We start from the raw sequence: 16,557 nt of genomic DNA, 5'->3' as shown, positions 1-16,557 counted from the left end.
CCTAAGTTTGGCTACATCCACGGAGTAGAGGAGTTCTCATTAATAGTGAAAGGTTTACACAAATACATAGGTTCAAGCATAATCATCATTAGTGAGTTCTAATGAGTAGTTTAAGTACAATAATGACATTAGGGATTCATTGTAGGAGAATAGTCTTCTTTTATAGTTTAGGAGAGTCTCTAGCTTTTGTCCGCGGTCGATGTGAGACTCTATGAGCTTTATTCTGACATTGACATGTGTGGTGTTGTGATTGGCCTCCTAGTTGGAGGGAAACTTTTGTGCTTCGGCGAGGGTGCCTCAGCATAAATCCCTCAATAGATCTTTGAAGGTATGAAGTTGACCGGTACTTGGTAGTTTCAGGATTGGTCAAGTATGGTACAAACATTATCCATTACCCTCCAGAAGCCCTTCGTTAACATGTGAGCCAGCTGATATGTGCTAAAGACCTGATGGAGGAGTAAATCCCTCATCAGAACACACTGTACGAAATGGACATCGACCTACACTTGTTTGGTACGATCATAAAAAGCTGGATTGTGCGTGAGAGCAAAAGCTTCAATATTGTTACACCAAACAATAGGTGGCTAATCAAATATATATTTGTGTTATTTTACATTAGTCTTGTTGCATCTTTTAATCCAAAAACAACCACAAAAATATAAAATTACAAATTAAAAGTTAATACTATTACCATATCAAATTAGAAGGACTTTCGGCACAGCTCTTAGAGGATGAGCCATCTGTAAGGTGAGGCCAAACTTCTCCTCCATGTTCATATTCTCTGGTACAACTCCATCTTCAAGCTTCCAATCAAATGAGTTAATAAGTGAACCCAACATCAAGTGCAGCATCCGCATAGCCAATGGCAGCCCCGGACATATTCTCCTCCCGCCACCAAACGGAATAAGCTCAAAATTCTTGCCTGAAACATCGATTTGATCATCTAATCTGAAAAACCTCTCCGGTGCAAATGAGGTCGGTTTGTCCCAGATACAAGGATCTCTGCCTATAGCCCATGCATTGACCAGCACTTGTGCACCCTTTGGGACAATATAGCCCCAAATTTCAACGTCTTTTCCGGCTTTTCGAGGGATTAGAAATGGAACAGCCGGATGCAACCGGAAGGTCTCTTTGATTATTGCTTGTAAGTAAGGGAGTCGAGCAATGTCCGATTCCTCAACTGGTTTTCCTTTGCCAATGACTTGATCTAGTTCGTCTTGCGCTTTCGACAGCTTTTCAGGGTTGCGTAGTAGTTCAGCCATTGCCTATTCCAGCGTGGCTGAAGTTGTATCCGTGCCCGCAACAAATAGAGACTATACTGTTAGAATAAGCATTTAGTCAGCATTTAGTCCCAAGCTAAGATTACAATAAACAATAAGATGATTTGAATGAATGAATCAGTGTATATATATATATATACATGCCTGCAGAAGCCATAAGAATAGTGCGATCACACTGCAGAAGAAGTTAGCAGAAAGTCTTCTACTCACACAGCCCTTATGTCCAATACTAGTGATAGTCTAGTGATCAAGTGGACTTCTTCTGGTGAGCAGGGACGTTCACATTTATAGGCTATATTCCTAACATGATCCCAGCTATCATGGGATCAGTTAGTACCTATTATATTTTACATCCAAATGGGATAATATTTAATACTCCCACAATCCCTTAATTTAAGGAGATTAGTCTCCCACATCCCTCAAATTAAGGAGACATGTTGTTGACATGGTCATGACTTCTAATTGATTTAATCCACGTTTTTAGGTATCCTTATCATGATACGGAAGTTCAAAACCCAACATTCTCCCACTTTTGAATTTCCACTTATCATGTTCCTTGTCCAAACGCATTAAATCAATCCCTTTAGTGATCACTTGAATCATTTCAACCATACAACAATTCATATCTGCCATGAAGAGTTTCAAAGAGTTGAACCCCAGAAAATTCGTACGTTATAATTTGTACTAACACTCTGAGATCACATCCCCCAAAACTGCTCATGCATGATATTCACAGAGCAAGCAGACATATTCATCATGTCATTCATTCACACTCCCACTGATCAAGCCAAACATCATTGTCAAGCTTTTATTTAGCTCCAACGATAAGCCTTTTACAACGACCAACTCATTAAATCTTGGTTTGATCAGTAATTCATCATTTCATAAAACTGCACATATATATTTGTACATATACACAGTAGTTGAAACAATCATATTGAATTCATTGTCATAAAATAAACCAACATATGAATACAATAACTCATGCTTATTAAGCTTTCATGAAAAACAGAAAATGATGAGAGAAGTTAACCTTCATTCACGCATCACATAAGCATCAAAGGATTCCACAACACCCATGCACGTAACATGATCTTTAAACACTCCAACTCCAAGAGGTTTTGTGAGAGAATCTGCCAACATTTCCGTTGTATTAATGTGCTCAATGGAAACTATCCCAGCCTTCACCTTTTCTTTCACTGACTGATATTTCACGTCCATCAACCTAGCTGCATAAGATTTTTTATTGTTTTTGGAGAAGAACACGGCTGCCTTATTGTCACAGAAAATCACAATTGGTCTTCTTATGCATTCAACAACCTGCATTCCAGTGATGAGATTCCTCAAGAAGCTAGCTTGTTGTGAGGCTTCAAAACATGAAATATACTCAGCTTGCATTGTTGAAGTGGCCAAGGTTTTTTGTTTTGCACTTCTCCAAGATATTGCACCACCAGCCAACAGGAAAATAAACCCACTCGTGGACCTCCTGTCATCCTCACAACCTGCGAAATCAGAATCACAGTAGCCAACCAATTCTAATTTCTCAGATTTCCCATACACCAACATGTAATCTTTTGTCCTTTTCAGGTATCTCATAACCTTTTTAGCTGCTGTCCAATGCTTTTCTCCTGGATTTGCTTGAAATCTTCCAAGCATACTTATGGCAAAGGCTAAATCCGGTCTAGTGCACACTTGAGCATACATTAGACTGCCTACGATAGACGCATATGGCCTGTTAGCCATCCCTCGCATTTCAATCTCATTACTGGGGCATTGAGATTTGTTTAATTTATCTCCTTTGCTCACTGGTGCTTCACCCTTTGAACAATCTTGCATGTTGTACCTCTTGAGCATTTTCTCAATATAGGTCTTCTGTGAAAGACCCAAAAGGCATCTGCTTCTATCACGAATAATTTCTATACCCAAAACGAAAGAAGCCTCACCCATATCTTTCATTTCAAACGTTCGTGACAGCAGTTTCTTTGTTTCCAGCAAGAGATTAAGATCATTACTTGCTAATAAAATGTCGTCAACATACAGAATTAGAAAGATAAACCTCGAGCCACATACCTTGAGATACAAACAATCATCAATTTTGTTTTCAACAAAACCAAAACTGGTTATTTTCTCATCAAACTTTAAGAACCACTGCCTGGAAGCTTGTTTCAGCCCATAAATCGACTTTCTCAGTTTGCACACCATTTGTTCTTGCCCCATTTCAACAAAACCAGGTGGCTGGACCATGTAAATCTCCTCATCTAACACTCCATTTAGGAACGCAGTTTTCACGTCCATTTGGTGGAGTTCTAGATTGTAGTGAGCAACTATAGCAAGGATGATTCTGAGAGAATCCTTTGAAGAAACAGGTGAGAATGTCTCAGAGTAATCCAATCCTTCCCTTTGAGTATACCCCTTTGCAACTAGTCTTGCTTTATGCTTCTGAACCTTTCCTTTTAAGTCTTTCTTTGTTTTGTATACCCATTTGCATCCAATGGGTTTTATGGACTCATTTGCTTCTGTCAAGACCCACACTCCATTCGAATACATGGAGTCCATTTCTTCTTGCATGGCTATCTTCCACTGCTCAGCCTTTTCACTTGTCATCGCTTGCTTGAAGGTGACTGGATCAATCTCTATGCCTTCCTCATGTTCAGTTCTATCTCCATTTGCTTGCTGAAAATCAAGTGAGTCATCGACAGTCTTCTCTAGTTTCTCAGCTTCTCCCACATAAACAAGAAAATCTCCTGAAATTGGAGACTTTCTTGTACGTTGAGGCTGCCTCCTTGTTGCAGGAACCATTACTGATTGCATGGTAGTTGTACCATGATTTTCAACTCCATTATTTTGCATGTTGCAGACTTGCGTATTGCTGCTGCTTGATGCATGCTGGAAACCAGTAGCCCCACCAAAATCACTTTGATAAAAATCTTCATGGACTTGGTTTTGCGTGTCAAGAGTTGCAAAATCAATTTTGGTTGATGACATTGGGGAAATTGTTGTCACAGCCTCTTCTTCTTCTTCAAAAATAAAATCACGAGCCTTATCTCCATTTGATTCTTCCGCTTCAATAAACCTTGCACTATTTGTTTCAAATATTCTCGTATGTAAGGTTGGAGCATAAAACCTGTACCCCTTTGATCTCTCGGGAAAACCAATAAAACTGCAGCTTACAGTCTTAGAGTCAAGTTTCTTTGCCTCTGGATTGTACATTTTTGCTTCTGCCTTACATCCCCATACATGAAGGTGATTCAAACTAGGTTTTCTTGAAGTCCAAAGTTGAAATGGAGTCTTGTGCACGGATTTACTTGGGACTCTATTCGATATATAATTTGCCATTTTAAGAGCCTCACCCCATAGAAACATAGGAAGATCAGTCCTACTCATCATGCATCTCACCATTTCGATCAAGGTCCTATTCTTTCTCTCGGCTACACCATTTTGCTGTGGTGTTCCGGGAGTAGTATACTGAGCTTGAATCCCGTTTTCTTCCAAGAACATGGCCATTGGACCCTTTTGTTGACCTTTCTCTGTGTACCTGCCATAATACTCCCCTCCACGGTCCGATCTCAAGATTTTAATTTTCTTTTCAAGTTGTCTTTCCACTTCATTTTTGAAAATTTTAAAACAATCAAACACTTGATTTTTCTCGGATATCAGATATACATATGCATATCGAGAAAAATCATCAATGAAAGACACAAAATAGGCATTTTTGCAGATTGTTTGCGTGGAGAAAGGTCCACAAACATCTGAATGGACGACTTCTAAGAGGTTAAGACTTCTTGTGGAACCAATTTTCCTTGTGTTTGTTAATTTCCCTTTCCAACAGTCAATACAATTTTGCATATCATTAAAATCCAACGTTGGAAGCATTTGTTCTTTAACTAGAATTTCTAATCTTTGCTTGTTAATATGTCCAAGCCTTCTATGCCAAAGCATTGAAGACCCTTCATTTGTCAGAGATCTTTTCAAAGATAAATTTGATTCCACTGTCAAACATTTTGAATTTAACATTACTTGACAATTCATCCTCCAAAGATCATTGTTTAAAAAACAATTACCAAGCAAAAGATTCATATTACTTTTCTTATAAATCCGTACACTTTCATCATCCCCAACAAAAACATAACCGTCTTTTACAAGCTTTGAAGCAGAAATTAAACTTCTAGTTAACTTAGGAACATAAAGAACATCTAGCAACTGTAAAACAAAACCACTTGACAACTTGAGCTTTAGGGTGCCTATTGCCTTCACAGCTACTTTATTCCCATCCCCAACGTGGACATCATAGACCTCATTTCTTGAAATTTCCCTTCTTGTGAATCCCTGCAAAGAATTGGTAATATGCACCGAACAACCAGTGTCAAACCACCAAGAATTTTTAGGGATTTCAACAAGATTAACATTAACACAGACAAAAACATTTTCAATTTTATTACCTTTCTTAGGTGCCCATTTCTTTCGTTTTTCACAGTCCCTCTTCAAGTGACCAAATTCTTTGCAGAAATAACATTTAATATTTTCAATGTTGCCTTTAAAACCTTGAGATCCCTTGGAGGATGATGGAGTATCATTTCCAGCAGCATGAGAATAGGAAAAAGGTTTATATGGCTTACCAGATGTCGAGATAGTTTTCCTCGTAGTCTCTGCCTTTATGAAATTCACTGTTTCATTTGACACCCTTTTGATCCTGCTTTCTTCTTGAACACATATGGAAATGAGATCATTCAGACTCCACTTCTCCTTTTGTGTGTTGTATGACGTCTTCAGTTGTTCATATGCATCTGGGAGGGAATTAAGGGCCATATGAACAACAAAAGCATCATCAATGGGAACCTCCAGGTCTGTGAGCTTCGCAGCAGCCTCCACTAGCTTCAGAATGTGTTCTCTGACAGTGCCTTTCCCATGATATTTCAGAGTTGTCAAGGTAGTCATGAGGTTTCCCATTTCTCCCTTCTCTGAAACCTTAAATTTTGCCTCAATTGCCTCCAGAAAATCCTTTGCTTTGTCAGTTGCAGGAATGCCTCCTCTAACAGCTTCACTAATGGATCGTTTGATCACCAATAGTGCCATGCGATTCGCTTTCTCCCATTTTTCAAATTTCAGCCTTTGTTCAACGGTGCTATTGTTATCCAGTGCTTGTGGTTCATCTTCCCTCAGTGCCAGATCGTAGTCCATTAGTCCAAGAATAATCTCCACATCCTGTCTCCATTTTTTGTAATTTCCTCCACTTAAAGGCTCAATAGAGGAAAAATTCATTGAAGTGGGATTCACTGCAGAAGCCATAAGTTAGACATTATGAAAACAATGAAGTAGGGAAAACACAGTAAGATACAACACCTTTGGGTGAGGAACATTTACTGCAAGAACTTAATCCATGCATAGCCATTTAGTTATTTGTTAAAAATATTTCAAAACTCAAGTCTTTAGACAAGAATCCGAAACACAGTTAACCATTCACCAAAACTATGCCCTATTCCATTAATCGAACCATTCATACGTTGCCTTCTTTAGAAGATCTGATATGCATGTTATGATTAAATGAACTATGAATTCCCATACTTCTGATTTCTTAGTTTAACATTTCAATATGAACCCATTTTGATGTAGTTCATACGATCAATTATACTAAGAAAACAAATCCACACTCGATCCTCCTTTATTCTGCAGAAGCTGCAGAAGCCATAAGAAATATAGATACATATATACAAAAACTTGAATCTCAGTGAGACTAAAAAGGCTCTGATACCAATTGTTAGAATAAGCATTTAGTCAGCATTTAGTCCCAAGCTAAGATTACAATAAACAATAAGATGATTTGAATGAATGAATCAGTGTATATATATATATATACATGCCTGCAGAAGCCATAAGAATAGTGCGATCACACTGCAGAAGAAGTTAGCAGAAAGTCTTCTACTCACACAGCCCTTATGTCCAATACTAGTGATAGTCTAGTGATCAAGTGGACTTCTTCTGGTGAGCAGGGACGTTCACATTTATAGGCTATATTCCTAACATGATCCCAGCTATCATGGGATCAGTTAGTACCTATTATATTTTACATCCAAATGGGATAATATTTAATACTCCCACAATCCCTTAATTTAAGGAGATTAGTCTCCCACATCCCTCAAATTAAGGAGACATGTTGTTGACATGGTCATGACTTCTAATTGATTTAATCCACGTTTTTAGGTATCCTTATCATGATACGGAAGTTCAAAACCCAACATATACATATACATTTTGCAGCAATACAACAATTAAATAATGGAATCGTAAATTTTAATGAACATAATGAAATCTGAAAAACCGAAATGATAATCAAAAGCGGTAATCTGAGTTGTTAGAAAGTAGAAAACTGACCAGAAGCAGATGTTCAATCAAAAGCTTGTCCATATCCTCATTGCTCACTTCACTGATGTTCAAGAGAGAATCCAACATATTAGCCGGCCTGCTTTTGCCGGCCTGCTTTTGTATCAGCTGGCCTTGTACTTAGTAGTTTATGCTAGTATTTGTAAATAAAATTTTGTAACTAAATGATATGAAAGTTGATGGTTGAATTATTATTTAAAAGTTAATAAACGTGCTCATTCTTATTAGTCACATCTTATTTAAATTGTAAATTTTGTTTACAAATTTAATTTCTTAACAATAATCTTTTATTTTTTGCGTTGCACTTCATCCCTTTTGCTTTGTTTATGTGTGCAGACTGTGCAGTGCGTTCATAAGGGTGCCTCCCAAATTTGACCAAGAAATAAGAAATGAAAAGTACCTCCCAAAAACTATTTGAATCTTTTTAACTTGCCGAGTAATGTGTGCCGAATTTTATGATGTTTTGAAGTTTATTATGCAGTGGCAGAGTCAACATTGGATTATTAATTGTGTATGATCTCAATATCTTTAAAAACTTTATATATATTTTGTCATGTTTGGCTCATATATTTAAGCTTAATTATGGGTTGGGAACAATTTTGAAGGCGTGACTTTTGTTTGCTTCGGTTGTGGCATGGAAGTTTTCTTTCAAGAGAAGACATGGTGACTGTCACAGGCAAAGTTGGAAGCAAGTCTTGACTCTGTGTTTGCTTGCATGCAATTGTGCATGTTTTATTTTCTATGCATTAAATTGCAAATGGAGAAAAAGTTGAACTCTATAGGCTAGGTATAGAAAAAGGGTGTTGAATATGCTATGGCCATTTGAATTTAAGATTTTCATTTTTTCGGAAACTTAAGATTTTCTTGGTGTTGGCTGTTGGCATAATTGTTGGTCCATGCCTATAAGTGAAGGCAATAGTCATGCATGGTGGGTGCAATCGCAGGAGAACACAAGGGAGAGAAAATAGAGAGTGAGAGTGAGAAACTCTTGGGGTAGAGCAAGGTTTTTGCAAAAATTCTGTGAGTGGATGTATAAAGGATTTGGGATTGGGTTATGTCAATTTAACTCACGTGTAACTTGTATTGTTATTCTCATAGTGAAGAACAATATTTCTCTAGAGACGTAGGCAGGTTTTTGCCGAACCTCGTAATTTTCTTGGTGTCTTTGTTTCTTGTATTTTATTCTGTACTGTGGGTTTGTATTTTGTGTGGGTATAATCTGAATCTCGGTTTTGCACTTGACGGGCCAAAGCACAACATATTTATATGTGTATTGTATTAGATCATATTAACAATTGGGCAGACTAAATTATTCTACTTTTTTTAATCATTGATGTCTTCTTTTTCTCTCTTCTCATGCGCGACTATTGTGTGCATCAATGCTCAATGAAATGCCTCACTTGACGAGTTTTGATAGTCTTCAACATTACTTTACAGTTTCCTATAACCACCATTGACAAGCTTCTGCTTGACATACGTTGACATAAGCCTAGAATCGACATGTTCCTATCAGATACTCAATGAAAAGATCCAAAAAAGTTTTTTTTGTCTAATCATGACCCCATTGTTCGAAAATCCTGCATCCGTCACTGATGTTATGTTTTGAGATTTTTATCTGTTAAGTCTTCTACGAATCTAATGATTGAAAGCCCCAAACATAAGGTCCACCGGAAATTTTCATGTGTGGGTGCATGCAAAATGCAAATTGTTCGCTAAGTGGAATTGTTTTTAATGGTACGTAGCAACAAGTGATTTGAAAAATTGTTAGTTGAGATTAAAAGAAAATATCTAACAATTATGAAAATCAAATCTAACGACTAACACACTCGTAAGACTACTTAACGTTTGGTGTTTCTTTAGGCGATGCGTATGGCCAGCTACAACTTGTGGTTGTTTTTAGTTGTTTTAATTTATTGGATTCACACGGAGCAGGCTTTTAAGTCTCTTTAATATATACATCAATTGTAGCTGTAAAGGCTTCATATACATAATTCTACATAAAAAAAAAACACCTATACATAAATTAACATTAATTAAGAAGAGCAGCCAAAAGAATATGTTAGTACTGACACTTTGAAATGGGATACAATCTCTAAGAGAGTTTGAAGTTGCAACAGTTTTCAAACAACTATCTAACCTCCTCCTCCCATGAAAACAGGGACGCCATTTTTGCAGTAACTTAGATCAATTATGTAATGTCATCTCACAAACTTAAAAACACGTAATGATGCTTGATAAGTAAAAAATGCCACAATGGCATATTAGGGAGAGATTCTACCATAAAATGATTCCATTATCTCTATCTCTTGTCAATTCACGTAAAAGTTATTTCAAAATGTCGAACCAAAATTTTAAAATGAAATTATAGATAGAGTAATGTACATACACACTCTAAAAAATAAACATACAATGATGCAATCCACTTGTATTTACACAGTGTCAGTTTTATACATCTAAATAATATTATTGTTATAGATAACAGATTGTGAGATTGTCCACCGAAGTCGACTCGGCTCTTTTTCTTGGTCGTTTTTTATAGTGAAAATTGCTTGTGAAGCTTGTTTCTCTCATCTGGAAGATTGAATTGGCTTGAACAAATTTTAGTCAAACAGCTCCATGTGGAAGCTGCTTTTTCCACGTTTTCATGAAATCCCTTCACCAATATTTCGAACTCAACTCAACAAACCAGCAAATATAAAAACTCACACATTGAAAGATGTTTTCTCTAGCAAACATGCCTTCAACGACATCAGTCATATCAAGCTACACAACTTTTGCTGCAGAAGCAATGCTGGCCAGGACAGTGATCAATGAGGTCCAGACCAGAGCCAGCCAGTTCATACCCTGAAAATTCCACGACAGAATCATGGCCACACTCAGAGGCCTATTCGGAAACCTTTCCCAATTCTCAAATGACTCTCATCATTGATGAGTTCAGCGACATCTCTGTCAATGAAATTTACCAGGCTTCCGAAACCTACTTGAGCACAAGGATCACCCCTTCTGTCGAACAGCTCAAGGTCTCCAAGTCCGTTCAACAGAACAACTTCTCCGTCACCATCAACAAAGGAGAAAAGCCCATTGATGGATTCGAAGGAATCAAGTTGGTATGGAATTTCTGTTGTACTGAAACGCGAAGATCGGAATTTGACTACGAGCTGAAATCCACCTCACTAGAAGTGTCTGAGAACAAATCAATTCAGGTCAGTTTCCATAAGAGATACAGAGAAAAGGTGCTGAACGCTTACCTACTGTATGTAGTAGAGAGATCAAAAGCCCTACAACATGAAAACAAGGCGGTGAGGCTTCGTGCTCTTGGAAACTTTACCAGAGAGTACAATGCAGGTCCATGGGGCTCTGTTGTCTTTCATCGTCCGTCTACTTTTGACACATTGGCAATGGATCCCAAGCTTAAGGAGGAGTTGATCGATGACTTGGTGAGGTTCGTGAAGCAAAAGGAGTTTTACAGGAGAGTAGGCAAGGCATGGAAACGTGGATACTTGTTGTATGGTCCTCCCGGTACAAGAAAGTCCAGCTTGACGTTGATGACTTGAGCTTTTGCAAATGCGTAGCAACTCCGAGCTCAGGAAGCCGTTAGTCTCCACTGCAAATCAACCGATACTCGTAATCGAAGATATTGATTGCAGCACTGGAATTAGTGACCTAAAATGTGGAGGCAGTAACAACGACAGCCAGGTAAAGACCAAGATGAAAGTGATTTTACCTATACAAGAAATTCTATCTATGATTCTGTTCTAAATAAGTTGTCTGTTTTCGACGGTTAACGCTATCGGGGTTCCTTAATTTCATCGATGGGCTGTGGTCAAGCTGCGGAGATGAGAGGATAATCATGGACAAACTAGATCCTGCATTGTTGAGACCGGGGTGGATGGATATGCACATTCACATGTCGTACTGAACACCAAGTGGATTCAAGATCCTTGCTTCTAACTACCTTGGAACAAGAACTCACAATCTCTTTGACGAAATTGAAGAATTGATAAAGTAGCTGGAGGTGACTGATCCTGTAGAGATTGCAGTTCATGAAAAGTGAAGATGCCGATAATGTGCTTGCAGGACTTGTTGCATTCTCAAGAACAAGAAAATGATGAACTGCAATGCAGAAGCCAGGATTGTAGAAACAAAAGACAATAAACAAGAGAGATAATGCTTGGAATACAAGGAGCAAGAATATATATATATAGATTTTCTCAATATATTTTCTCAATGATGATCATAGAAGAGAAGAAGAAATAAATAAATGAATTCGCTGACTTTCTTTCTTTCTAATTCGGTTGATTTGTTGTAAGGATGACCTAAAAAATAGACAGCTCAAATTATCAAGCAACATTGCAGTATGAAATTGAGAATTGAAAATGTAAACCGAGAAGCTCCTAAGTAAGAAGACTGCTAGCATAGCACCCCTGTATTATTTGGCACTACCTGTTTCTTTTCTTCACCTGTAAAGATTTGAATTAAGCCTCTCAGAATCTATATTATATAAGAACCCACCAACCCACTAACGGGAATAGTTCCCACCAAAAGTAGAAGTGGGTGTAGAAGATAGCAAAGAGTTGGTGCTTAGCTTCACTTTGTCTATATGGCTCTTTAAAGGAAGAATTTTTTTCTTCTGGGCTAATCGGCTATGTAAGTAGCAAATCCTACTCATTCAACTTGCACTGAATAAACCCTAAAATTCACTGAAGTCGTCAGTTAAACTTGCACTGAATAAACCCCAAGATTTTGTGGTGAGATAAGGATTATGGTTCCTTCTTATTTCTAATACGATTAAGATTAGGATTCCTTTCCTAATATGAGTAGATTACTTTCTAATCTTCTAGGGTTTGAGATTACTTTCCTATTTGTTGTGGATGTGTCATCAGAAGCGTTATCCATTACCCTCCAGCAACCCCTTCGTCAACATGTCAGCCAGCTGATCAGTGCTAGAGACATGATGGAGGAGCAAATCCTTCCTCTGAACACGCTTCCATACTAAATGGACATCAACCTCCACATGTTTGGTACGGTTATGAAAAACTGGATTGTGCGCGAGAACAATAGCTAGTGAAAATATTATCACACCAGGTAATAAGTGGCTGATAAAACACTATTATTGGTATTAATTTGTTCAACATTTAAAGACATCTCTATTTCGAATCTCACATTCTATTAATAATAGTAAAGCGTACTTGAAAGAAGAAGAAAAGGAAGCTTCATTGGCAAAATGAAGCATATTTGTGTTATTTTACATAAGCCTTCCTGCATCTTTTAATCCAAAAACAACCACAAAAAGATAAAATTACAGATTAAAAGTTAATACTAATACCATATCAAATTCGAATGACTTTTGGTACAGCTCTTAGAGGATAAGCCATCTGTAAGGTGAGGCCAAACTTCTCCTCCATGTTCATGTTCTCTGGTATAACTCCATCTTCAAGCTTCCAATCAAATGAGTTAATAAGTGAACCCAACATCAAGTTTAGCATCCGTATTGCCAATAGCATCCCCGGACATATTCTCCTCCCACCACCAAAGGGAATGAGCTCAAAATTCTTGCCTAAAACATCAATTTGTTCATCTAATCCCATAAACCTCTCCGGTGCAAATGAGGTCGGGTTGTTCCAAATGCAGGGGTCTCTTCCTATAGCCCATGCATTGACCAGCACTTGTGCACCCTTTGGGACAATGTACCCGCAAATTTCCATGTCTTGTTCGGCTTTTCGAGGGAGTAGTAATGGAGTAGCCGGATGCAACCGGAAGGTCTCTTTGATTATTGCTTGTAAGTAAGGGAGTCGAGCAATGTCTGACTCCTCAACTGGTTTTCCTTTGCCAATGACTTGCTCTAGTTCCTCTTGTGCTTTCGACAGTTTTTCCGGGTTGCGTAGTAGTTCAGCCATTGCCCATTCCAGCGTGGCTGAAGTTGTATCCGTGCCCGCAACAAATAGAGCCTATATATACACATATTGCAGCAATACAACGATTAAATAATGGAATCGTAAATTTTAATGAACAGAATGATAACTGAAAAACCAAAATGATTATCAAGGGCACCCTAAAATATCGAATATGAGTTGTTAGAAATTAGAAAACTGACCAAAAGCAGATGTTCAATCAAGAGCTTGTCCATATCCTCATTGCTTTCTTCACTGATGTCCAAGAGAGAATCCAACATATCATTACTTGTGACATAATAGTTTGATTTTCTCAATTCTAACCTTTGCGTAATCATTCTATCAAAAAGCGAATCAATCTTGAGGAAATGTTTGATCATGCGCCCTCGAATGCCTTGGGGGTCAAGTTTCCTAAGCAGAGGAAAATAGTCACCCAAGTTTGGCTTCCCTGCCTCTTCCATCAAACCCCACACAATCTCCTTGAACTCTCTGACCATCTCACTGCTCGGGTCAGCTAAATCGACTGAGAAAACAGTACGCGACAGCAGATTGAGCGTCGTCTTAAAAGCAACCCTCCCAATTTCTACCGCCTTACATTTCACAACGCTTTCATTGACATCGGCGATGAGCTCCTGCACTTTCAGGTGACGGTTGGCTTGGTTGGTGTCTAGGACTTTCGTTGCAAACAGTTGGTTGTTGCATATTTTACGGAGGTTTCTCCATTTCTCTGACACCGGTATCCAGGGCAAGCTGTCCTGGCGGAGATCGCAAGCTTGGATTGCTTCAGGGACGGTTCGGTTGCACAAGAACTGGTCGTGGGTTCGGAGGACCTCCTTTGCCACGGTTGATGAAGAAACTACAACCGTGGTTACTTGTCCAAGTTGCAAAGAAATAATGGGGCCGTATCGTCGTGAAAGGTTAGTGAGAGAGAGATGGGGTTTGTTGCCGAGCTCCAAGAGATTGCCAATGATGGGAAATGGCTTTGGTCCAGGTGGAAGAAGAAGCCTTTTGGGATTGGATCTGAGAGCTTGAACTAAGAAATACAAGAGAGAGAAAAGACATGGGATTATGATACAATAACTCAAGAAATCCATCTGTGATCTCACCTGTTGACACACAGAACTTGAATTTACAGCCTCCTCTCTCTTTCTAGTTGAAACATTGAGAGGGAAACAACTAGTGCAAGCGTGAGAGAGGTTGTGTCATATAAATTGCGTTTTACATCGGAGAAAGACATTGAGAATCTGAAATTGTGGAAATTTGTCAAAAGTTGTAGATATTGTATATTTTGTCACACCGGTTAAGAGATTCTGATCCGTTGCACGTGGCCACTTTTGCTTTGTTTATGTAAGTGCAGTGCTTTGAGATGCCTCCCAAAGTTGACCAATAAAAAAGTTACCTCCCAAAAACTAGTTGAATCATTTTAACTTGCTGACTAATGTGTGGCGGAAGATTTTATAGTGCTATGGAATTTCTTGTATTTTTAAATTTTTAACTTTTAAATTTTGATAATTATATATTTAAGAGTAAATTACATTTTACATCTTTAAGTTTAGACGAAATTACAGCCTCATACAACATTTTTAAAACATTTCAATTCTATAGATTTACTATCATTTAATTTCAATATCATATGTTCCGTTGAAAAATATGTTAACTTACCGTTAAATGATGACGTGTCACATAGGATTCGCATTTGTGCTTATGTAGTTAAAAAAACAAATAAAAAATAATTAATTAATAAAAAACACAATGGGCCCCGCCACCCATCCATTCACACCTTGAATCATTCCCCTCTGTTCGTCCCCTCCCTTCACCACCAAAACCTCAACTTCCCCCTCTGTCTGTTCCCCCTCCCTTCACCACTAAAACCACATATGCACCCTAATTCCTTTTCCTTCCATCCATCCCCCCGCCTTGTGACATCCCACATCGCCCAGGGGAGTGATCCTTATATGTATATTCTCATCCCTACCTAGCACGAGGCCTTTTGGGAGCTCACTGGCTTCGGGTTCCATGGGAACTCCGAAGTTAAGCGAGTAGCGCGCGAGAGCACTCCCAGGATGGGTTACCCATCGGGAAGTTCTCGTGTGAGTTCCCAAAAACAAAACCGTGAGTGCGTGGTCGGGGCCCAAAGCGGACAATATCGTGCTACGGTGGTGGAGCGGGCCCGGGAAGTGGTCCGCCCTGGGCCGGGATGTGACACGCCTTCACCCCTAAAACCACATCCACAACCTCGTCCTCTAATCCAAAACCCTCGAAATCACACCCAATTCTCTACAATTCAATCTTTTCTCTTTGCGATTCAAGCTCGTAAAAACCCTAATCTTCTCTCTCTGCAATTTAAGATCATAAAAACCCAAATTGCAGTAAACCCTATTCTGTTCTCGTACAGAGCAACAAGGGAAGCTCGGTCATCATGCTTGAGTGCTCACATTGCTTAAGGCAGTGAGAGATCTGGGAGTGGATTGGAGCCTCGTCTCAATGAGGGTTCGTGAGTCGGGTCGAATCGAGCATTGACGGGTTTAAAGAGTGGTCCGGTTCGGATAAGGGGAAGGGTCATTGGACTCGCAGAGCAAAAGCTGGAATAGCTAGGATATTTGGGACGTGGGTGGCGTCGGAGGTGGGACGTGGTAGAAGTTGGTGTGAGTGGCGGTGGTGGGCTAACGGGAAAGAGATATGTGTTTTATATATTTATAATCTGTTTTATAATTTAGGTGGTGGGGGCCCACTATGTTTATTATTAATTAATTGTTTTCTTTTAGCCACATGAGTATAAATGTGAATCCATATGTGCCACGTCATCACTTAATAGTTAAGTTAACAGATTTTTTAACGGAACGTATGATATTGAAATTAAATGATAGTAAATGTATGGAATTGAAATGTTTTAAAGATGTTGTATGAGGTTGTAATTTTGCCCAAACTTGAGGGGATAAAATGTAATTTACCCTATATTTAACTATGAATCAAATGATTCATAACCCTAATACATAAATTTGTTACAT

At 38.6% G+C, this 16,557-nt stretch overlaps 2 protein-coding genes and 1 pseudogene across 3 annotated transcripts; 1 reads left to right on the top strand and 2 right to left on the bottom strand.

Annotated features, from left to right (window-relative positions):
- Positions 1–22: 22 nt before the first annotated feature.
- On the bottom strand, positions 23–7,732 carry LOC125471348 (geraniol 8-hydroxylase-like). 2 transcript variants are annotated; one of them, XM_048571666.1, is made up of 3 exons: positions 7,650–7,732; positions 692–1,313; positions 24–446 (listed from the first exon to the last, which is right to left on the bottom strand). In XM_048571666.1, the coding sequence occupies exon 2, from the start codon at positions 1,260–1,262 to the stop codon at positions 696–698; it is 567 nt and encodes a 188-aa protein (XP_048427623.1). In that variant the 5' UTR covers positions 1,263–1,313; positions 7,650–7,732; the 3' UTR covers positions 24–446; positions 692–695. The 2 variants fall into 2 exon arrangements, with proteins under 2 accessions (XP_048427622.1, XP_048427623.1); XM_048571665.1 differs by having other exon boundaries at positions 23–1,313.
- Positions 7,733–10,374: 2,642 nt separating this feature from the next.
- On the top strand, positions 10,375–11,712 carry LOC125471392 (annotated as a pseudogene).
- A 1,094-nt stretch (positions 11,713–12,806) lies between these two features.
- LOC125471273 (geraniol 8-hydroxylase-like) lies at positions 12,807–14,802 on the bottom strand. Its single transcript, XM_048571523.1, has 2 exons — positions 13,753–14,802; positions 12,807–13,606 (listed from the first exon to the last, which is right to left on the bottom strand). The coding sequence occupies exons 1-2, from the start codon at positions 14,641–14,643 to the stop codon at positions 12,989–12,991; spliced, it is 1,509 nt and encodes a 502-aa protein (XP_048427480.1). The 5' UTR covers positions 14,644–14,802; the 3' UTR covers positions 12,807–12,988.
- Between the last annotated feature and the right edge of the window lie 1,755 nt (positions 14,803–16,557).

Source organism: the organism of the source record quoted next, unplaced genomic scaffold, assembly GCF_019419815.1.
Source record: "Pyrus x bretschneideri cultivar Hongxiangsu unplaced genomic scaffold, Pyrus_bretschneideri_v1 Contig6, whole genome shotgun sequence".
NCBI lineage: Eukaryota > Viridiplantae > Streptophyta > Magnoliopsida > Rosales > Rosaceae > Pyrus > Pyrus x bretschneideri.
Note: the sequence above shows the minus strand (reverse complement) of the source record. Positions and strands in the feature narration are given on the sequence as shown.